The 25,453-nt window shown below is 41.4% G+C and overlaps 1 protein-coding gene across 1 annotated transcript in view; it reads right to left on the minus strand.

The window, feature by feature from the left end:
* Positions 1-25,453, minus strand: part of LOC121569845 (receptor-type tyrosine-protein phosphatase N2) — a 320,798-nt gene that overhangs the window by 230,864 nt on the left and 64,481 nt on the right. Inside the window, exons 3-4 of the mRNA XM_041881082.2 lie at positions 14,553-14,666; positions 4,354-4,604 (exon numbers count right to left, since the gene is read on the minus strand). Coding sequence (XP_041737016.1) covers positions 4,354-4,604; positions 14,553-14,666 — 365 coding nt within the window. The remainder of the gene's footprint in view (positions 1-4,353; positions 4,605-14,552; positions 14,667-25,453) is intronic.

Genomic DNA, 25,453 nt, shown 5'->3' on the forward strand with positions numbered 1-25,453 from the left:
GAACTTAATCCCCCAAAAACATTTCCACTGCATTTCAGCCCTGCCACAAAAGGACCAGCTGACATCATGTCAGTGATTCTCTCGTTAACACAGGTTAGAGTGTTGACGAGGACAAGGCTGGAGATCACTCTGTCATGCTGATTGAGTTAGAATAACAGACTGGAAGCTTTAAAATGAGGGTGGTGCTTGAAATCATTGTTCTTCCTCTGTTAACCATGGTTACCTGCAAGGAAACACGTGCCATCATCATTGCTTTGCACAAAAAGGGCTTCACAGGCAAGGATATTGCTGCTAGTAAGATTGCACCTAAATCAACCATTTTTCGGATCATCAAGAACTTCAAGGAGAGAGGTTCAATTGTTGTGAAGAAGGCGTCAGGGCGCCCAAGAAAGTCCAGCAAGCGCCAGGGCCGTCTCCTAAAGTTGATTCAGCTGCGGGATCGGGGAACCAGTGCAGAGCTTGCTCAGGAATGGCAGCAGGCAGGTGTGAGTGCATCTGCACGCACAGTGAGGCGAAGACTTTTGGAGGATGGCCTGGTGTCAAGAAGGGCAGCAAAGAAGCCACTTCTCTCCAGGAAAAACATCAGGGACAGACTGATATTCTGCAAAAGGTACAGGGATTGGACTGCTGAGGACTAAGGTAAAGTCATTTTCTCTGATGAATGCCCTTTCCGATTGTTTGGGGCATCCGGAAAACACCTTGTCCGGAGAAGACAAGGTGAGCGCTACCATCAGTCCTGTGTCATGCCAACAGTAAAGCATCCTGAGACCATTCATGTGTGTGTTTGCTTCTCAGCCAAGGGAGTGGGCTCACTCACAATTTTGCCTAAGAACACAGCCATGAACAAAGAATGGTACCAACACATCCTCCGAGAGCAACTTCTCCCAACCATCCAATAACAGTTTGGTGATGACCAATGCCTTTTCCAGCATGATGGAGCACCTTGCCATAAGGCAAAAGTGATAACTAAGTGGCTCGGGGAACAAAACATCAACATTTTGGGTCCATGGCCAGGAAACTCCCCAGACCTTAATCCCATTGAGAATTTGTGGTCGATCCTCAAGAGGCGGGTGGATAAACAAAAACCCACATATTTTGACAAACTCCAAGCATTGATTATGCAAGAATGGGCCGCCATCAGTCAGGATGTGGCCCAGAAGTGAATTGACAGCATGCCAGGGTGGATTGCAGATGTCTTGAAAAAGAAGGGTCAACACTGCAAATATTGACTCTTTGCATAAACTTAATGTAATTGTCAATAAAAGCCTTTGACACTTATGGAATGCTTGTAATTATACTTCAGTATACCATAGTAACATCTGACAAAAATATCTCATAACACTGAAGCAGCGAACTTTGTGAAGACCAATACTTGTGTCATTCTCAAGACTTTTGACCACGACTGTACACTTCCTGATATACTCAGTTACAGTATTGGTGTATTTGTCTAAATTATTTTTGCAAGCTAGCCGGAACATATCCCAGTCCGTGTGATCAAAACAATCCTGAAGCGTGGATTCCGATTGGTCAGACCAGCGTTGAATAGTCCTTAGCACGAGTACTTCCTGTTTGAGTTTCTAAATTGAGTCGTGGTCAGATTTGCCAAAAGGAGGGCGGGGGAGGGCCTTGTAAGCATCCCGGAAGTTTGAATAACAATGGTCCAGAGTTTTAGCAGTGCGAGTACTACAGTTGATATGTTGATAGCAGCCTAGTCCTCAAATTTGCTTTGTAAAATCCACAGCTACAATAAATGCAATCTCAGGATATGTGGTTTCCAGTTTGCATTAAGTCAAGTGAAGGTCTTTGAGGGCCGTCTTGGTATCGTCTTGAGGGGGGGTATAAACGGCTGTGGCTATAACAGAGGAAAATTCTCTTGGGAGATAATATGGTTGGCATTTGATTGTGATGTATTCTAGGTCAGGTGAACAAAAGGACTTGAGTTCCTGTATGTTACTACAATTACATCATAAGTCGTTAATCATGAAACACACACCTCCGCCCTTCTGCTTCCCAGAGAAATATATATTCCTATTTGCGTGATGAACTGAGAATCTCTCTGGCTGGACTGATTCCGACAGAGTATCCCGAGAGAGCCATGTTTCTGTGAAACAAAATATGTTACAGGCCCTGATGTCTCTCTGGAAAGAAATCCTTGCCCTGAGCTCATCAACTTTGTTATCCAAAGTAATATACTCAGAAGTGGTGGGTGGTGTACGCGCCTCCTAATTTGTGCCTCTCCTCAGGCAGCAATGTTTTGGGTCGGCCTCTGGAATCAGTTCAATTGCTCTGGGGAGAGCGAACAAAGGATCTGCTTCGGGGAAGTCGTATTGCTGGTCGTAATGCTGGTAGTTCTGGTGAGTTACCGCCACTCTGATATCCAATAATTATTCCCGGCTGTATGTAATGACACAAAATATTTCCTGAATTAGTCATGTAAAAAATAATACATAAAAAAACAAAATACCGCAATGTTTCCTAAGAGCTAGTCGCGAGGCCGCCATCTCCGTCGGCGCCATCTCTCAGCTTTTTGTAAAGATATCACGTAGTAGAACTACATAACTGTTGCTCTCCACTTTTTGGAGGACCGAGTTTTGAAATCAGTGGAATTAGAGTATGATAGCTAAGGAGATGGAGACAGTTCTGGCATTTGATTGCAAATATGCAGATGGAGTCGAAAAGAGAACACAAAATGCTCCGGATTACATCTTCAAACTAAGGGCAACCATGGCATCCATGACAGAGAGGGAGAAGCGTCCATCCATGTATACGGGTAAGAGAGTCTAGCTAGCTAAATTTTCAGATATTACACGTTTCTAATTTTGTCAGAAAGTCGTTTTCATTTCAAGTTAAAGTGTACTGCTAGCTAGCTAATATTATTCGTATCTCAGAACCATTTGCATTGCTAGTTATAGCCTAATGTTAGCTAGCTAACATTGAACCTGGTTGGTAAGCTACCTGCAGATTCATGCAGGGTAGTAATGTTATGAGTTGGGATTATGGTTCATTGTTTAGCTAGCTAGCTACATGTCTAAACAAAAGACTCCACTATGCAAGTAACTATTTCAATAGAATGTTTATGATGTCACTGCACCCCTGTTGGAACCCTTTTTTTTAAGAGTGTAACTACAGAAACAACTTCAGAACAATCTGAGATGGTGGGTGTCATGGCTTGCTGAAATGACATGGAACGACTCAACAGACCTAATGTCTATATGTAATGTTATACAGTGATCGGGGGAAGGGAAGGCGAGATAATGACAGATTTTTTATATAAAAAAGAAGCAGCCTAGGCTTGGGCACGCTGGACAGGATATGAATAGATTTAGATCAAAAACAACTGCCCTTGAAAATTGCATATGGAAGATTGCGTAACTCAACAACCATTTTATACATTTTCAGAACAGACTTGGTAAAAACGCTTATCTCCCCATCAAACAGAGCACCACTAGCTTCTCATAATCCAACCCAGAACCTACTAAATTAAAGCAGTAGATTCTAAACAGTGGAGGCTGCTGAGGGGAGGACGGCTCATAATAACGGCTGGAATGGAGTCAATGGTATGGTATCAAACATATGGTTTCCATGTGGTTGATACCATTCCACTGACTCCGTTCCAGCCATTACTATGAGCCGTCCTACCCTCAGCAGCCTCCACTGATTGAAAAGTAAGACATTTGACAATGACAAGCATTAACAATATTATGGGTAGATACATTGACACAATAAACACAAGGATAAGGCCTTAGACCACTAGGCCCTGATAATTAGTGTGTATGCTATCTTCCTTTTTTGTGTTGTTCTGTCTCCACCATGGCATCGGAGAGAGATAATGCGATTCTCCCCAGCTTGGGAGTATTGGGAGACCATAACGGCATTAACCCAGCGGGATGGGCCTCAGCCATTCATGCTAACCATGTTTGTCATCCTCTATCCCACAATGCAACAAAGAACACCGCCTCGTCACGAAGGAGGGTCCTGAACTCCTCAACTCTGGACGCCATCATCGCTAGGAAGTAGCGGGGCAGCTCTGGGGTTGGCTGGGATTTGAAGCGTTATTCATGCAACCCCACGGGGTCCTGCCTTAAATACGGTGATGAGAAATAGATAGTAAAAGGAGTGATAGAACCCCCTTTCTAAATGGGGATCATCCATGCTCAGCGGGATAGAAGAGAGGAGAAAAAGGAAACAAAAGCAGTGGAGAGACAACGTAGCTAACCCCTGCCTATATGGTTTCTTCCTCATGCATTAGGACAGAAATACAAAAATAACATGGAGCCCCTGGTTAACCTAGGATGGGGCCTCTCTCTCAATGGTCCCCTATAGCTACCAAACACGGGTGGTTTGGAACCCTACCTGAGTGAGGGGCCCCTCTCGCTGGGGCTCCTGGAGAGCAGTGCCAACAGACTGGGGAAGGAGACCCAGTTCTTGCAGGTACTTCTGGACACTCCTGCTAAGCTCCGCCTCCCCCGTCTTCAGCTTCCTGTCTCCACCATAGCGTGTCAGGGAGGCAGAGGGGGGATCTGGCCTTCGGATGGGAACCTTGCGTAGCTTGGACAGCTCTCTGGAGATCACCTGCTGGGTGGTGGCATCCTGCCATGTCAACCCTAGAGATGGAGTCAATAAAGCGATGTTAAACCATGGTCATATTCATTAGTGTACACCGTAGCAAAATGTTTTGCAATTGTAAATTAAAACAAGCATTTCCTATTGGACAAGTGCAGGCAGTCCCTCCCCGTTTCTGTCCGTTTTCTTCCGTTTGGTGTCTAGTGTATACGACCCAGAATACCAACACATATCATTCCCCTATGTTGATGGAACTCTAGCATCTGACAGTTCGATGTTCAAGGTTGGCCTTGTGTGCCTATAAAAGTAAACACTGTACAGATAAAACACAATTCTATTGGAAAACATTGAGAACCTGAGAGAGCAACAAAACGGAGGGTCATGCAGTCAGTGTACACAGTAGCGTGGAGTTATCTGGCGGTGGCCTGGCTTGGAATCTGATGACAGTGAACCTGAGGAAAAGCAAAGCAATGTATGGCGCCCTCCCAGCGAGTCAACAAGCCCTGCGAGAATGTCACGCTGTGGCCAAACACCACGCCAACATCTCCACTAATTGCCAACACATACTCAGAATGCAAGGCTCCCGGGCAGGGGCATAACATAGCGTTGCCAAGGCCAGACGGAGCTACCCGGGCAAGAAGAGACACAAAACAACATGGCTGCCTGGCCTCATTCCTAAAGAGCCAACAGGAACGTCTGCATTCTACTGCAGAAAAGCACACAGAAATACCACCGATAATGTAATAATGCAGTATCCATCTGCATGGGCCAAGATGGTCAGACATGGAATGCAGTTTTACTGTTAATCTAATAGCATTGACAAATTATTTTAATGAGAAGACTCGTTATTGGAAGGTATGGATGTTATCTATAGACCATAGAATCTATGATATTTCACAATTATTTCAGATATTCTCTCATACAAATGTAGCCCTCGTAGAGGTTCTCTTTTTGAGAGACAAAGAGAGGATTGGCATTTTTGAATGATGTTCATGTACACTGAGTGTACAAAACATTAGGAACACCTTCCTAATATTGAGTTGCACCCTCTTTTGCCTTCAGAACAGCCTCAATTTGTCAGGGTATGGACTCTACAAGGTGTCGAAAGCGTTCCACAGGGATGCTGACCCATGTTGACTCCAATGCTTCCCACATGTCCTTTGGTTGGTGGACCATTCTTGATACACAAGGGAAACTGTTGAGCGTGAAAAACCCAGCAGCGTTGCCGTTCTTGGACCCCCCCTCTGACTCTGCTGATAGCTACTTTATTGAGGAATAATGTACTTTCTATGCCTGTGATATGTGGTTGTCCCACCTAGCTATCTTAATATGAATGCACTAACTGTAAGTCGTGTCTGCTAAATGACTAAAATGTAAAGATTTACTCAAACTGGTGCGCCTAGCACCTACTACCATACCCCTTCAAAGGCGCTTAAATCTTTTGTCTTGCCTATTCACCCTCTGAATGGTACACATACACAATTCATGTCTCAATTGTCTCAAGGCTTAAAAATACTTATTTAACCTGTCTCATCCCCTTCATCTAAACTGATTTAAGTGGATTTAACAAGTGAGATCAATGAGAAATCATAGCTTTCACCTGGATTAAACTGCTCAGTCTATGTCATGGAAAGAGCAGGTGTTCCTAATGTTTTTCACACTCAGTGCAGAGGAGAACAATAGGCTAGCAGCCAGCCAGGACAGGAATATTTCACCAAAAGTGTCTACATATGACTTCATTAGATTGGCCACTGATGTATCCCATGATACCTCTGAATAGACCACGGAGCGTATAGGGTAGGTGTTATCGAACGTAACCCGACCGTCAGCCCCAACACAACACAACACATCACAACACATCCTCCCATCTACTGTATGTAGTGCTGTATATAGGGAATAGAGTGCCATTTGGGAATTACCCTAAGTGTTCCATACATTAGTGCAGTAGTAGTTATTATGGGGCAATCAGGACAGATGGGGGGAGAGGCAGGTCCAGTTGAAACCATAAAGGAGCCATAAAATATCCACCGCTTAATTACTCCTAGTTAATGAGTTCAGTGGTGAGAGAAAGTCTGATTGTTGGGGAACAAAAGGCGGATGGCACAGGTTTGATTGACTGTGACACCTTTATCCACAGGCAGAGAGAGAAGTCACTGCTCGCGCCTAAAAAGAGGTGGGAGTTTAACGGACAATCTGGGATTGGTACATCATTTTTTAAACTTACTTCATTGTTGTTCTGTTGTTGTTTGAATCACAGATTGCCCCATTAAATAATTCTAACTCAGGGAGAGATGGAGGCAGGCCTCAACATTTACTGTACATGGTTGGCTGCCTTTTAGTAAACTAGCTACCAGCTGATTATACTACAGCTGAGGAGCTAAATATAATGACAATACACCTCTGTCTGGGTCCAGAGAAAGGGCAGGCTCCATCTCCTAGTGCACCAGAGTATTAGCTTGTTGAAACCAGAACAATGTCTTAGGCTAAATGCATCTGTTAATTAGCACCTAGCCATTAGCGCGGCGGCAGCGGATGCTTTGAGCAGTCAAGTTATTTCTGCTGGCCTTATGTTTTTATGGGGTGACAGAGCGAGAGAGAGAGAGCGCGAGAGAGAGCGAGAGAGAGAGAGAGAGAGGCTGCGGCCTCCTAAATATTCAGAACCCATTAGATCAGATCCTGTCTCCAAGTCTTGTTGTTTCGTCTGCTTTTTTTAAATGCAGATTTCTTTGCCCTAAGTTTTGTTCACCAACTGATTTTAAATTAATAATACAAGTTTCAGGCTAATTAATTAAGTGTCAATCAAATTCTTTAGCATTGAATGATAAAACAATTGTGCAAGGAAAATAATAAAAATGTATCTACTTCAATCATCTTTTACAGCGTCCTATTCAATTTAATGTCCTGAAACAAGACTCCTTGGCAGTTCTCCACAGTTACGTTTCATATTGCTTTTGTAGTTTTGTTACAATGTGTATACTGCTGAGGAAATTGTCTATGACTGTCTGTTTGTAAATGTCCCCCAAAAATGTATTATATTGTCTTGCCACAGATAAATGTAGGAACATCTGTGCAGATACAGAGAAATACAATTCATAAGTCATAAACATTCTGCAGAATAATAGGGTCATTCTCACGAAACTGACATTTGACCAAAATAATCTTACATTTCATTTTTCTCGTGGTCCTCTGTAGCTCAATTGGTAGAGCATGGCGCTTGTAACGCCAGGGTAGTGGGTTCGATCCCCCGGACCACCCATATGTAAAAATGTATGCACACATAAGTCGCTTTGGATAAAAGCGTCTGCTAAATGGCATATTATTTTTCACAAAATTTCCTCTTGGATCACTGAGATTAGAATCTGTACTTATATATTTCATAATTATTATTATGTTTTTTGATCAGATATTATGCCTTTTACCACAATTTCTACAACTACCAACGCAAAAATTCTTATTACTGTAATAAACAAATCAATTTCTAATATTTGTTAACATCGCTCCCCTAATGAATAGGCCTGAGTTAAACATAACAATGAAAAATGTACACTATATATACAAAAGTATGTGGACACTCCTTCAAATTAGTGGATTTGGCTATTTCAGCCACACCCGTTGCTGACAGGTGTATAAAATCGAACACACAGGCATGCAATGTCCATAGACAAACATTGGCAGTAGAATTGCCTTACTGAAGAGCTCAGGGACTTTAAACGTGGTACCGTTATAGGATGCCACCTTTCCAACAAGTCAGTTCGTCAAATTTCTGCCCTGCTAGAGCTGCTCCAGTCAACTGTAAGTGCTGTTATTGTGAAGTGGAAACGTCTAGGAGCAACAACGGCTCAGCCGCGAAGTGGTAGGCCACACAAGCTCACAGAACGGGACCGCTGAGTGCTGAAGCGTGTAAAAATCGTCTGTCCTCGGTTGCAACACTCACTACCGAGTTCCAAACTGCCTCTGGAAGCAGCGTCGGGAGAACTGTTCGTCGGGAGCTTCATGAAATGGGTTTCCATGGCCTAGCAGCCGCACACAAGCCTAAGATCATCATGTGCAATGCCAAGAATCGGCTGGAGTGGTGTAAAGCTTGCCGCCATTGGACTCTGGAGCAGTGGAAAAGCGTTCTCTGGAGTGATGAATCATGCTTCACCATCTATCAGTCTGACGGACGAATATGCCCCAATGCATAGTGCCAGCTGTAAAGTCTGGTGGAGGAGGAATAATGGTCTGGGGCTGTTTTTCATGGTTTGGGCTAGGCCCCTTAGTTCCAGTGAAGGGAAATCTTAACACTACAGCATACAATGACATTCTAGACGATTCTGTGCTTCCAACTTTATGGCAGCAGTTTGGGGAAGGCCCTTTCCTGTTTCAGCATGACAATGCCCCCGTGCACAAAGTGAGGTCCATACAGAAATGGTTTGTCGAGATCGGTGTGGAAGAACTTGACTGGCCTGCACAGAGCCCTGACCCCAACCCCATTGAACACCTTTGGGATTAATTGGAACGCCGACTGCGAGCCAGGCCTAATCGGCCAACATCAGTGCCCGACTTCACTAATCCTCATGACTGAATAGAAGCAAGTCTAATGCCCATGATTTTGGAATGAGACGTTCAACGAGCAGGTGGCCACATACTTTTGGTCATGTAGTGTATCTCATTACCGTAACACATAACCTTTTTTAAAAAAAATGTTGTCATAATCACTTGTGTATACGTGTATTTTTAAAAAAATGTGATTTATGTACACATATTTGGATAAAGAACAAATGTCACACTATCAGATTAAGCCAGAATTGCTAAAGTATACATTTTATTTTTCCTAATATTTCCTAAATATTGGTGCATACAGTAATAATGAGCAGGTTTCGGAGATGAGACTGCATGTTTCGGTAATGAGTGTTGCATAGTTTGCCATTAAAAAACTGTACTGATCTCTATCATAGATTCAGTAACCCCAAAAATCATCAAAGTGTGTCTTTTGTTAATCCCAAATGACTTGCACAATACTAAAATCACTGATCTTAATGCAGTTGACTAAAATACCCCTAATTTCAGTATAAGTATACGTACTGTAATTACACACAAGTATTTTCAAAAGTCAAAAGTTGACTTTTTGGGGGAATAAATCATTTACAGGTAATATTGGTGTATTATGACATGGCTATTTGTGGTTGTAAGTTATTTCAGATGTATTTATGGATTCAATGGGATCCTATGGCAAATGGCACAACACAATATGCCTATAAAGTATCTAAAAACCTCACATACTGTATGGACCAAAAACTGTCTTGGGATATCAAACAACAGTATAGGTAAGTGTTAAACAGGTGCACATGTCAAAATGGAGGATATCCTCCTTTAAGTGGTGGGGTTGCGCTGAAACACAAACTGCAGATTTTGGCTTAAAGTAAGTTAAATGGGGTTTATGCACCCCATATTTATTGACAAACCCTACTTAATCAAATAACTGTTGTATTACCAAAAAATCTATACAATAGGTTTAAGAGGTAGTCCTAGTAAATAAATAAAGTTACCAGCACAGCATACCCATTGACTATACATTAGACTGAGCTTATTATCATTACCGAAATTAAGGTTCTCATTACCAGAAAATTACGTGGTAATGAGAAATTTGGGCTTCAGTACTGAGAGGCCCTTAGCTCAATCTGCAAATGATAGGAGACAGACATTATGAGTCAGCAAGCAATTGACCAAATCACTAAAGTCCATTTATGCCTCCATGTTGGTAAGGTAATGGTTCTCAGATTTTTTCCCCAATTTGAGTTTTTTAGCTGTTTCGGTAATGAGGGGGTGACTGAGAATAAGAAACTCATTCTGAAGGCATATAAGCAAATATATTCACTTATAATTAACTTAACTTGTGCTCACCTAAGGACTACTCCTTTAGATTATACATTATGTGTTTATAAAACGTTATTTAAAAACTGTAGTTTTTACAGGAACTTGAAAAAAGTGTTATGTAATGAGACACGTCCACAGACACTGTGTTTTTACATAATAAATATGATAGCTTAATGTAAACTTCAACTAGTATACAATTTGTATTATTTATGGACAAACTACAGCAACATATTTTGTGTTTTATTCAAATAACTTAGGTTTTTCTAAAGTAAGATTGTATAAAATGACCAAAGAATTTAAATCTGGCGAAAATGTAAAACTGATTGAAAATAAGACACTTTGCCAAAAACGTTAAATCTTAGTCTAGAGAATGATAGTTGATTTTTGCAGGTTTTGCAACTAAATTAGCTACAGACGTGTTTAAATCTGGTTTCATGAGAATCATCCTATAGCACTCGTCAGTTGGCATTCCCATTTATAGAAACCCACACGGTGTGCTCAAATCAACTGTGGACTGAGAACAGTCCAACCAACACATGTGCTGACTCAAGAGTTACTCTCATTTTCTACTTAAGATTCCCATTTTCACATACCATAGAAGAAGTAAGGCCTATGTTCCAAAAGTAGTACCAGATCTAAAATCTTCAACACAAAATACAACTGGGAGTATAAGCTTTGCTATAGAATAGCTTATGTAGCTGACATTTGTGTGTGTATATGTATAAATCTTTGACAGTAAACTGTATGTAATGTATTTGTAACAGAGTGTGGGTGAGAAATTACATATTGTATGCAAACCTGGGTTCAAATTGAATTTGAAGTCATTTCAAATACTTTCGCAGGGTTTAATTGAGTTTGCCTGGCGCAATGGAACCTATAGTATAGTCACACAACTGCGAAACCCACCCATCCGGAACTACAGGCAGGCTAAATTTGAATTATAAAAGTATTTGAAAGAGTTCAAATGGTATTTGAACGCAGGTCTGGTTGTATGTTTTGTTGTTGTGGAAAATACACATATAGACCCTAAGTACATAGAACCTCTGGAGAGGAGGAAAATCAGTGATGCTGAAATTATACACTGTCTGTTTGTGGTCATTGCATCTCCCTGACTGGCTAAATGATCATACCACTGATGTAAATGTCACGATCCATTATCTTACTTCACTTGTCTTGAGAGTGAGTGAAAATTCACTCTGCTTTGCACATGGATCAAGGTGATGCTGAAGGGTCAACCTACAGTAGAGCAGGGACCCTAGTCGTTATTCCAGATAGTCAGAGCCTGTGGTGTAGTGGTAATGCTCCCTGGCTCTAAAGTAATATATGCTTCTCCTCCTCTCACACACTTCAAACTTGACTTTAAGTGTTTGTAGTCAATTTTGTCGTCACTATGGATTTCACCTATTACTTAGCCTTGCTTAGCAAAGCTTCTAGTTACAGTAGATACTGTCCCAAAAATGTCTGGTGAACACACGCACGTACACACACACACACACACACACACACAGACCTTGAACCAGACGCCTTGAATGCTTTTCAGCTTCACTATATGAAGTATGGACACAAGTGTGTAAACATACACAGACCTTGAACCAGACGCCTTGAATGCTTTGCAGCTTCACTATATGAAGAATGGACACACTTTATTTGCACACTGTGAATCCCAAAGTCGCCTTGGCACATAGCACCATCGGTGCAGTCTGATATAAAAGTAATTTGCAGTGGATGACAGTGTCTTGCACTCCAAGGCGGCATGTGAAAAAATGTAATAGCCGACAAAGCTTCCTCCAAGTAGGGATACAGCCAAACAAAGCAAGGAACACAAAGACAAAAGAAACCCTTTTTGTGCCGGGTCAATTTCTATTGATCTAATGACATTGGATGTTGTGTGCAGAGATCAGATTGCATGATTTTGTCTACAGGGACTCCGATGCAAGATAAAGTGTATTGCAAATCGATGCTATTGAAGTTCCCCCCTTCTCGTCTTTTCTTCTCCTCCATTCAGGTTACAGTACAATAGTCTCAACCACCCTGTCTGCTCTTCAACAGGGGAGCTGAACTAAACATCTCAAAGATGACAGACACTTCAATAAAGAGCAATGCTAAGCCGATAAGATACAAAACGCAATGAAGTGTAGACAGTGTACTGATTCGTCTGAAGATAACACTACTCAGTCCATCGAAAGTGTATGATGGCGGGGTGACGTCATGTCTCCTGTCTTTCCGTCTGTATCTAAACACAAGGTCAGTCAGACACAGACACAGTCTCCCAGCAACAGACATTTCAGATATATTCATACCTGGAAATAGAGCTTGAACAAACGGACGCACCAAATCTCGTCCTCCCTCTCATCCTCCTCAGTCTCATCCGTTTATTTCAGAGAAGTAATTACAATAAATGCTGTGGTCTCACGCAGTGCCTAATATTCATTACTGCATTTGTAATTTCATATGGATGCCCACTTTTTCAATGCTTTTTTAAATTGTTTTCAACGGTCGTTTACGCCTGTTATAAAAGATTACGCTTAGAGTGGCCTGTAAAGCCAATTAGCAGGGAGAGGTTAGTGCTGAAGGTATTTGCTGCCCTCTGCTGCGACAGCCTGTAGTTGCAGATGCTTGTGTTAGTCATGTAGGCAGATTTCAACTGAGGATAATGATATTGGATGTTATATTGCATAAATGTGAATTACATATATAGTTTACACTACCGTTCAAAAGTTTGGGGTCACTTAGAAATGTCCTTGTTTTCGAAAGAAAATAAAAAAAAAAGTCCATTAAAATAACATCAAATTGATCAGAAATACAGTGTAGACATTATTAATGTTGTAAATGGCTATTGTAGCTGGAAACGGCTGATTTTTTATGGAATATCTACATAGGCGTACAGAGGCCCATTATCAGCAACCATCAGTCCTGTGTTCCAATGGCACGTTGTGTTTGCTAATCTAAGTTTATCATTTTAAAAGGCTAATTGATCATTAGAAAACCCTTTTGCAATTATGTTAGCACAGCTGAAAACTGTTGTGCTGATTAAAGAAGCAATAAAACTGGCCTTCTTGAGACTAGTTGAGTATCTGGAGCATCAGAAATTGTGGGTTCGATTACAGGCTCAAAATGTCTAGAAACAAAAAACGTTATTCTGAAACTCGTCAGTCTATTCTTGTTCTGAGAAATTAAGGCTATTCCATGCGAGAAATTGCCAAGAAACTGAAAATCTCGTACAACGCTGTGTACTACTCCCTTCACAGAACAGCGCAAACTGGCTCTAACCAGAATAGAAAGAGGAGTGGGAGGCCCCGGTGCACAACTGAGCAAGAGGACAAATATATTAGAGTGTCTAGTTTGAGAAACAGGTGCCTCACAGGTCCTCAACTGGCAGCTTAATTAAATAGTACCCTCCAAACACCAGTCTCAACGTCAACAGCGAAGCGGCGACTCCGGGATGCTGACCTTCTAGGCAGAGTTGCAAAGAAAAAGCCTGCCATCTTAATCTTTTTTTTTATATTGGCCAGTCTGAGATATGGCTTTTTCTTTGCAACTCTGCCTAGAAGGTCAGCCTCCCGGAGTCGCCTCTTCACTGTTGACGTTGAGACTGGTGTTTTACGGGTACTATTTAATGAAGCTGCCAGTTGAGGTGTAGTGTTTCTACTGTGTTCTCGCTCTCCTGTTGTTTGAGGGCATCTTTGGGCCTGTTATGTGTCCTGTTCTCCTGTATCTACCCTGTTTAACAAGCACATTAGCTGCTGTGCTCCCATTAATGGAGCAGGAGAGGACGTCTAAAGCAATTACGGCGCATGCAGCACAGTCACTCATCCACATAATTAGCACTAAATGTCCTGCAATCATACGAGCCAATTAGATTTCTGCTGTCGTTATATGATCAGGGCACAACAATGGCCTGTATGTGGCATATTACCTGTACTTTACCTCTGTGCCAAATTTTCTGTTTGACTGTTTGGCTTGCTTTCACATAATGAGAGCTGAAACTCTGTATTATAATGTCTGGACAGGCAGACAGGCAGACAGACAGACAGACAGACAGACAGACAGGCAGACAGACAGGCAGATAGACAGACAGACAGACAGACAGACAGACAGACAGACAGACAGACAGACAGACAGACAGAAAGCACCTCTGTGGGCCAGTTTCTGGAGGAGAGTCCTGAGGCGCTGTAGAGCAGAGGCTGACGCATCATAGGTGTACAGGTCCTCACCGGGTAACTCCAGGCACCTTCCAAACACTCCGTCTATGAGAGAACACACATACAGTATACACACACTGTCATCAAACAGATCATGTACTGCAGTGACAGACACATGAGGATAATGGAGTTCTGGGAAAGGGTTAACTAACTTGACAAAGCAATGACAACTGTACAGCGCTTTAGGATTGCTACTCTGAGGGTGGAACATAATATTTTACAACCTTTGTAAAAAAGCTGAAGTTGTGTGTTCCCTGCAATTTCTTGTAAGCTTGAGTTCCTGTTTGGGGCTAGTCACTGACACTTTTTTGACAGCAGTGCGATAAGCACCCGGCCATCATTGGAGCTGAGACGTTATCAGGGACCCTGTTATCTCCCTAACAGCAGGCCGCTCGCTTCGCCAAATGCAGGTTCCTAGGCAACCCAGAGCGGAGCTCCTACCTGGACATTAATTCAATGGTTATCTGGACTGGAGGAGCATGCTGGGATGGCTGGGAGACTGGGGGTCAGGATACCGTGTGAGGAATATAAATGACCCAGCCACACGCGTCTTCTCACAGTCAGGGAGAGAAAGAATATCCATGTGTCTCATCTTCTTAAAAATCCCCAAATGCATCAAACTCTAGTAGAAGCTGAATTCAAAGTTGAAAGCATTATGACTCATCATCTGTGTGTGTGTGTGTGTGTGTGTGTGTGTGTGTGTGTGTGTGTGTGTGTGTGTGTGTGTGCGTGTGTGTGAGAGTGAGAGACTAATGACGTGAACTTCATACTCCATCACAGACAACCTGATCTACAGTCAGTGCTCATTTACTGTGCTTTGCTGGCAGTGGCAACTAATGACACCATGGCTTGACTGACACCCTACACTAGCATGCCTGTTCAAATCCGTTAATATTTACTTACGTATTAATTTATTTAACGTTTGCTTATTTACATATGCCATTTAGCAGTTTATTTTCAATGTTATTACTCAACATATTATGAGAGCTTACCTAATCTTAATTTTGCATCTTTGCATTAATAAATGAATTGACTAGCTTTATCCTATGCATTACTACACACCAATAGTCACTATCTTTCAGCTTTAGCTCATTTGATAACTTTTAATTACAGGTCTGTGCTCAACATTGAGTGGTTGATAATTACAATGATAATAATACAACATCAACCTCCGCTTTTCATTTAAATCTTCTTTAAAATGAAAAGGCAGTGTTTCCCTGCGTTGCTTCTGTAGCCTGTGACCCGTGTAATGATGGCTCACTGCGGGATAAATCCTTTCGAAGGGCAAATTAACATAAACAACACATAAATACAGTGCATTTTATTTTCGCACTCCACATATACAAGCTGACAAAATAACTTCACGTTTCCATGTAGTTATACAGAGCATTACAGACAGGTAACCTACTGTATGTCTGAATGACAACAGGAAAGAAGGATAAAAAATATAAGTGAGATGAGGAAAGGGGGAAACGAAGAGGGAAACAGAAAATTTGCAATAGTCATCGCAACTGTTTCCAAAGGATGCTCAAGATAAGACTCATTTGATATATGTTGAGAATCATGACTATGGTGATCATGATTATGAGAAGCCTTTATTTCAGTGTAAACAGACAGTTTTACAAAATGAGTTTATAACAATGTAATAGGGATTACATAATAGATTAACAGACGACAGTAACATAACAAGCGACAGTCGACTGTCTTATATTTGATATTTTGTGCTCCTTCACCAGTTTCCATGACAACTGCCACTGTTAATGTGTTGTTTTCTCCACAGTTGACAGGACATTCCCAGCAGACATCACAAATAATCTTGCACACACACGTGTGCACATACACGCGCACACACACACACACATCAGATGCACACACAGAAGCACACAGTGACACACACACACAGTATACACATGCACACAGATACACACACAAACTGTAAACCCCAAGGCATTTTTAACTAAAATACTTCTATTAAGTTGAACTCAAAGTTAAGAAAAATTAATTATTACTTCAAATGTTTATGTGGTACTGACTCAAAACTAAATTAGAAGTCACATCAACTACATTTTTAAAAGTTATGATAACAATTTACTTTTTTCCCAGCACGCTCTACTGCAGGTTGATTTCTTAAAATTGTTTTAATATCTGTGTTTTTGCATGTACATTGAGTGATTGATTGATTAAACCTCATGCTTTTTAAAATAATCCAATCATTTAGTTAAATTTTTTGCACACGTTACTGAAATGGTTGTTCCAGTTAAAATGCCTTAGGTCACATGTGTCAAACTCATTCCACGGAGGGCGGAGCGTCTGTGCGTTTTCGCTCTGTACCTGATTGATGAATTAAGGTCTTAATTACCGGTAAACCAAAAACCCGCAGACACTTTGCCCTCCATGGAATGAGTTTGACACCCCTGCCTAGTTCCTAACCCTTGCAGGTTGTAGGTGAATAGAAATTCCAACTGTTGGATATCCTGACTCTAGCTGGATTCCATTAGGAATTACATATCACTTTGCAAGCTAGCATAATGTGACTTGCAGGTACGGTTGCCAGGTTTTCCAGAAATCCCAGTTGGAAGATTCTTGGAAATCCTTCAAACAGGAAAAGTCTGTGCTATACAGGAAAGTCTGTGCTATGTTCAGCAATTATCCTTGTGCTGTAAACAGCTAATAGCAGCTAACAGCTAATAACAGCTAATAGAGCATTATGATGGGGTGGGGACGGCATCTAATTCAGAGATGCTAAGTCAAGTCTCCCCAGGCCAATATAGCATTACAAAATGAATGCGATGGACCACATCAAACTTTGCCTGGAGGACTGCACATGCTTTGATGGATTGGCTCTTCCAAATGTGTGTATTTTGTATGCAATGTGTGTTTTTAAAATTTTTGTGTATTGCTCTGTGCTCACTTGTGATAGAGAACTAGTTCTCAATGAGGTTTCCCTAAAGAAAGAAACAAAATGAGGAAAAAAGCATTATGGAGACTCTAAGTTATGGATAGATCTAAGTTGATAACATGCTGACTTTTCCATGTATTTCAATTTCACACATGAACATATTTTTTGTTGGCCACATGGAGAGTTGAACAAACAAAAGACAACACGTAGAACTGCAGAGTCTATAATGGTGCTGCATTGCATAGCGGCCGTTTTATGGGCTCCTGACCAATTCTGCTATTTTGTGTTTTTTTTGTTGCACTTATCGTAACTTTTTTGTACATAATTTTTACAGAATTGTTTCCTATGACCAAAAAGAGCTTCTGGACATCAGAACAGTGATCACTAACCTTGATTTGGATGAAGATTTATATTTCTACGAGTCGGAAGCCGCTACAGACGGCTACGGTACAGTTGAAGTCGGAAGTTTACATAAACTTAGGTTGGAGTCATTTAAACTCGTTTTTCAACCACTCCACAAGTTTTTTGTTAACAAACTATAGTTTTGGCAAGTTGGTTAGGACATCTACTTTGTGCATGACACAAGTAATTTTTCAAACAATTGTTTACGGACAGATTATTTCACTTAGAATTCACTGTATCACAATTCCAGTGGGTCAGAAGTTTACATACACTAAGTTGACTGTGCCTTTAAACAGCTTGGAAAATTCCAGAAAATGATGTCATGGCTTTAGAAGCTTCTGATAGGCTAATTTACATCATTTGAGTCAATTGGAGGTGTACCTATGGATGTATTTCAAGGCCTACCTTCAAACACAGTGCCTCTTTGCTTGACATCATGGGAAGATCAAAAGAAATCAGCCAAGACCACAGAAAATAAATTGTAGACCTCCACAAGTCTGGTTCATCCTTGGGAGCAATTTCCAAACGCCTGAAGGTACCACGTTCATCTGTACAAACAATAGTATGCAAGTATAAACACCATGGGACCACGCAGCCGTCATACCGCTCAGGAAGGAGACGTGTTCTGTCTCCTAGAGATGAACGTACTTTGGTGCGAAAAGTGCAAATAAATCCCAGAACATCAGCAAAGGACCTTGTGAAGATGCTGGAGGAAACAGGTACAAAAGTATCTACAGTATATCCATTGTAAAACGAGTCCTATATCGACATAACCTGAAAGGTCGCTCAGCACGGAAGAAGCCACTGCTCCAAAACTGCCATAAAAAAGCCAGACTACGGTTTGCAACTGCACATGGGGACAAAGATCGTACTTTTTGGAGAAATTACCTCTGGTCTGATGAAACAAAATAATGACCATCGTTATGTTTGGAGGAAAAAGGGAGTAGCTTGCAAGCCAAAGAACACCATCCCAACCGTGAAACACGGGGGTGGCAGCATCATGCTGTGGGGGTGCTTTGCTGCAGGAGGGACTGGTGCACTTCACAAAATAGATGGCTTCATGAGGAATGAAAATGATGTGGATATATTGAAGCAACATATCAAGACATCAGTCAGGAAGTTAAAGCTTGGTCGCAAATGGGTCTTCCAAATGGACAATGACCCCAAGCATCCTTCCAAAGATGTGGGAAAATGGCTTAAAGACAACAAAGTCAAGGTATTGGAGTGGCCATCACAAAGCCCTGACCTCAATCCTATAGAACATTTGTTGGCAGAACTGAAAAAGCGTGTGCGAGCAAGGAGGCCTACAAACCTGACTCAGTTACACCAGCTCTGTCAGGAGGAATGGGCCAAAATTCAACCAACTTATTGTGGGAAGCTTGTCGAAGGCTACCCGAAACGTTTGACCCAAGTTAAACAATTTAAAGGCAATGCTACCAAATACTAATGGAATGTATGTAAACTTCTGACCCACTGGGAATGTGACGAAAGAAATAAAAGCTGAAATAAATCATTCTCTCTTCTATTATTCTGACATTTCACATTCTTAAAATAAAGTGGTGATCCTAACTGACCTAAGACAGGGAATGTTTACTAGGATTAAATGTCAGAAATGGTGAAAAACTTGAATTTAAATGTATTTGGCTAAGGTGTATGTAAACTTCCGACTTCAACTGTATATCGGTCCGCTAATACAGGACTAGTAAAGGCCCAGTGCAAATCTTTATTTATTTTTCAGGGGGTGCTGCAGCACCCTCAGCACCCCTACCTCCCGCGGCAATGCATACTGCTCACCCCGGACCAGGCCCTAATCGTCGAGACATGGAAAAGAAAAAGGCGGCGTAAGAGAGACCCTGACGAAACATAAAGCGCCTTTACCCTCCATTTTATTGCCTAACATACAATCACTGGAGAACAAACTGGACAAGCTCTATTCGAGACTATCCTATCAGCGGGACATGAAAGAACTGTAATATCCTATGTTTCACGGAGTCGTGGCTGAACAAGGACATGGATAATATACATCTAGCTGGTTTTACTATGCATCGGCAGGACAGAACGGCAGCATCGGGTAAGCTCAAGGGAGGAGGTGTGTGTCTCCTTGTTAACAACAGCTGGTGCACGATCTCTAATTTTAAGGAAGTCTCGAGGTTCTACTCGCCTGAGTTATAATACCTCATGATAAGCTGTAGACCGTAGCTGTCTATTTACCACCATAAACCGATGCTGGCACTAAGACCGCACTCAACGAGCTGTATAGGGCCATAAGCAAACAAGAAAATGCTCATCCAGAGGAGGCGCTCCTAATGGCGAGAGATATTAATGCAGGAAAACTGAAATCCGTCTTAGTTAATTTCTACCAGCATGTCAAGTGTGCAATTAGAGGTGAAAAAAACTCTAGATCACCTTTACTCCACACACAGAAACTCATACAAAGCTCTCCCTTGCCCTGCATTAGTCAAATCTGACCATAACTCTATCCTCCTGATTCCTGCTTACAAGCTAAATCTGAAACAGGAAATACCAGTGACGCGTTCAATACGGAAGTGGTCCAATGAAGCGGATGCTAAGCTACAGGACTGATTCGCTAGCGCGGACTGGAATATGTTCCGGAAAAAAATACATCCGCCATGCTGACCCTCAACACGGGGGCCCCTCAGGGGTACATACTTAGTCCCCTCCTGTACTCCCTGTTCACCCACGACTGCATGGCCGCGCACAACCAACAGCATCATTAAGTTTGCCGATGACACAACAGTGGTAGGCTTGATCTCTGATGACAATGAGACAGCATATAGGGAGGAGGTCAGAAACCTGGCAGTGGTGCCAGAACAACATCTCCCTCAATGTCAGCAAGACAAAGGAGCTGATCGTGGACTATAGGAAATGGAGGGCTGAGCACGCCCCCATTCACATTGATGGGGCTCTAGTGAAGCAGGTCGAGAGCATCAAGTTCCTCGGTGTCCACATCACTAAGGATCTATCATGTTTCACACACACCAACAGTCGTGAAGAGGGCACGACAATGCCTCTTCCCCCTCAGGAGGCTGAAAAGATTTGGCATGGGACCTCAGATCCTCAAAAAGTTGTACATCTGCACCATTGAGAGCATATTAACTGGCTGCATCACCGCTTGGTATGGCAACTTCTTGGCATCCGACCGCAAGGCGCTACAGAGGGTAGTGCGTACAGCCCAGTACATTACTGGGGCTGAGCTCCCTGCCATCCAGGACCTCTATACCAGGCAGTGTCAGAGGAAGGCCCTAAAAATGGTCAAAGATTCCAGCCGCCCAAGTCATAGACTGTTCTCTTTGCTACCGCACGGTAAGCGGTACCGATGCAGTCTGGAACCAACAGGACCCGAAAGAGCTTCTACCCACAAGCCATAAGACTGCTAAATAGTTAGTTAAATAGTTAACCAAATAGCTACCCAGACTATCTGCATTGACCCTTTTTTGCACTAACCTTTTTGTCTCATCACATACACTGCTGCTACTGTTTATTATCTGTCACTTTATTCCTAGTTATATGTACTGTACAGATCTACCTCAATTACCTCATACCCCTGCACATCGACTCGGTACTGGTACCCTGTGTACATAGCCAAGTTCTAAATCACGGGCAATAAAGATAAAACACCAGGTAAAAATCCTAGCTGTTATTTTAGATTCTGAACTCAATTTCTAATCAAAATAGCTTTTTTCCACCCGAGGAACATTGCCAAGGTGCGGCTGTTTCTCTCTCAGGCTGATACAGAGAGACTCATCCATGCTTTTATTACAAGCAGGCTTGACTACTGTAATGCTCTCCTGTCTGGTCTACCCAAGAAAGCCATTGGTCAACTGCAAAACATACAGAATGCTGCAGCACGGGTACTGACCAAGACCAGACGGACAGCACATATTACACCGGTTTTAAGGTCTTGGCACTGGCTGCCTGTGAGTTTTATAATTAATTTCTATTGGTTTTTAAATCAATCCACGATTGTGCACCCCAATACATTTCAGACATGCTTTTAAGTTATGTACCCAGTAGGTCCCTCAGGTCCTCTGGCACTGGCCTTTTAACTATCCCAAAGCCAAGGACCAAGAGGCATGGAGAGGCAGCCTTCAGTTACTATGACCCCAGCCTCTGGAATAGTCTTAAAGGAGATCTTAAAACACACCTTTTTAGCTTTTCTTTTCCATAGGGTGCTTTTTAGTTGTTCAATTTTAATTTTAATTATTTTGTTTTTGATCCTCTTATGTTTGTTGTGTAGTAAATATTTCTGTTTTTATTTTCATTGTTTTTCATAGTTTTCTTTTCCTGTAAAGCACATTGTGTTGCATTCCATGTCTGAAATGTGCTGTATAAATAAAGCTTGATTTTATTTTATTTGATCATTAATCATTGTGTATTTATTATTACTTTTATTATTAAGTGTTTTACTTTTCTAGTATTTCTCTTCTTTTTTTTCTCTCTGCATTATTGGGAAGGGCCGTAAGTAAGCCTTTCACTGTTAGTCTACACCTGTTGTTTACGAAGCATGTGACAAATAAAAGTTGATTTGAGACATTTATAATATTTAATTTTTTTAGGACAAATAGGTAACATGTCTCAAGATGACAGGGGCAAGGGCCACAACAACATGAGGTGTTTGAACAAACCATTGGGGTCTGAGCTCAAACACTGATGAACAATAGGGCACACTGCTTTTCTAACACTACTTGGTCAAGGCTACAGGAGCTTTCAGCTGGCAACAAATCAATATATGTGTCCCATGCATGCACACATTACATGCCAAGAGCATTGGTAAAGCCCAACAGTGAGCTAACCGTAATCTGTAGAAATTAATCTCAATCAATCAAATTGAAAATTAAATTACGTTAAACATACAACAATAACTAATCAATTTAATTAAATTGGAAAAAGGGGGGGAAAGAAAAAGGGGTGAGGCTAAATATAGATATAATCTCTGTAGCGCTGCATTGTAAAGTCATAGTCTACGTCTCAAATGGTACCCTATTCCCTATATAGTGCACTACTTTTCATATAAAGAATAAGGTGCATTTGGGACACATCCATAGAGTTGTTTTGAATGTGTGTGAGGCCTTTGAAAATAAGGTGGAATGTTGATTGACAGATATAGGTTGTTATGACTAAAACGTCACAATACGGTGCAGAGCGTTCGATTTGGCTGCTCGGGGGCAAGGAGACCCCCAGCTCTGCTAAAACCATTGAGAACTATGTGCCGTTTTCATGGGATTGTTTAGTAAATGTTATAACTATTTGGTTTTAATATCATCACCTCTTCAAGAGCATAGTCAGAACTACACATTTACTATTATTCCACATTTAGCTCTATCATTTGCTCTGTTATACAGCAAGTAACTGCATGCTTTTCATGATCAGTAAACATAAATTGATCATGTATTTTCAGATATGTGAGGGTAGCCTATCCATTTGGCATGTAGCTAGCTAGCTATCTAAGCAACTAAAAAGTCCTCGTCCTGGTAAAGTTGTCAGTCGGACTAGTGTCATCACCACTATAGATGGCAAGCAAATATAGACATCTAGTTTATCCCCTGAAAGTTAGCTTGTTAACTAGCCATATGGATGTGATCTGTTATTAGCTAGCTAGCTAATTTAATGTGGTCCATCAATCAATGTAGCCTATCATGTCTGTCAGCAGCAATCGTGATTAAACACTTACAATGTTGAAAAGGGGATAATGTTAGCTATCTTCGCTAGGTAGGTACGTTGGTTGGAGAAAAAAGTACATTAGGTCTACTTACCACACTATGTTTAGCCAACTGTACAACGTTTCTACCGGTAGCTTGCAAAGTAAACATTATCAGCTAACAGTACATCGGCAAATGCGACCTTCTACTGCTTGACAGGTAGATCCCACAAAGGATGGGAAATGAACTTAAACCACTCATACCTGTCAGGTATAGTTCACTTTTATTTTATATCACTCAAATATCCAATTAATGGTGGCCAATATTGAGAGATATGGTGAGGCTACCCTCACATATCTGAAATTACATGACCAATTATTGATGTTTACTGATCATGAAAAGCATGCAGTTACTTGCTGTATAATGCTGATGATAGGCCTAGAGCTAAATGTGCGCAATTGCTTTGCATGGAATAATCGAAAATCTGTAGTTCTGACTATGCTCTTCAAGACATGATGGTATTACAACCAAATAGTTAACATTTATTTAACAATGCCTTGAAAATGCCACGCAGTTGTCAATGATTTTAGCGGAGCTTGGGGTCTCCATCCCCCCCAACAGGCAAATCGAACGCTCTGCACGCACCTTATTGTGACGTTTTATTGATAATGACTAAAATGTAAATGTAAATAAGAGGCTTATCTGCTAAAGGTAATGAATTCTCAATCCAGACATTCCATCTTTTCCCCATTGTGACAGACAGAATCCTACGCTCGGTAAAGCCTTTAACTGTGAGCACTGAAGCTTTAGGACAGTGGTCACCAAACGGTCGATCGTGATTGACTGGTCAATCTCCAAGGGATTCCTAGTCGATCGCGAAACATTTATATAAAAACCCCAATGATAAAGCCTTGCATTCCGACTTTTTTCTGTCTCGTGCTGTTGGCAGTAGGTGTGAAGTGTTCCCACTTTGAACCATTTCATGTATCTAAAGGTACAAACTCCGCCTACTCGGCATGCCCGGAGAGCACCTATAGGCCTACTGCTAGCCAATAGGATTGCTCAAATCACCGTGTCTGCAGCTTCCTCGAGTGCACAGCAAAGTAAGTTGATACTGTGATTTCAAAATGTCTAAAACCAATCCATGACTAGAGAGAGACTGTCAATGAATACAGTAAAGAGCTACTGATTTTATGAGTGTGTTCATGTTTAAGTATTTATTCAGCACTGTCAACTATTTTTATTCAACATTTTTATAAGCCATGACATGCGCTTCTCCACACTCGCTGCAACCAGCACTGCAGCTTATGTGAAAATCTGTCGATGTGCCCCTTGAACAAGACACTTAACCCTAATTTGCTACGGGGTGCAGTACTACTATGGCTGACCCTGTCAAACAACACATTTCACTGCACCTATGTGTAGTATGTGACAATAAAAAACATATACACTACCAGTCAAAAGTTTTAGAACACCTACTCATTCAAGGGTTTTTCTATATTTTTACCATTTTCTACATTGTAGAATAATAGTGAAGACATCAAAACTATGAAATAACACATATGGAATCATGTAGTAAACAAAAAATCAAAATATATTTTATATTTGAGATTCTTCAAATAGCCACCCTTTGCCTTGATGACAGCTTTGCACACTCTTGGCATTCTCTCAACCAGCTTCATGAGGTAGTCACCTGGAATGCATTTCAATTAACAGGTGTGCCTTCTTAAAAGTAAATTTGTGGAATTTATTTCCTTCTTAATGTGTTTGAGCCAATCAGTTGTGTTGTGACAAGGTAGGGGGGGTATACAGAAGATAGCCCTATTTGGTAAAAGACCAAGTCCATATTATGGCAAGAACAGCTCAAATAA

Source organism: Coregonus clupeaformis, chromosome 7 (assembly GCF_020615455.1).
Source record: "Coregonus clupeaformis isolate EN_2021a chromosome 7, ASM2061545v1, whole genome shotgun sequence".
Lineage (NCBI taxonomy): Eukaryota > Metazoa > Chordata > Actinopteri > Salmoniformes > Salmonidae > Coregonus > Coregonus clupeaformis.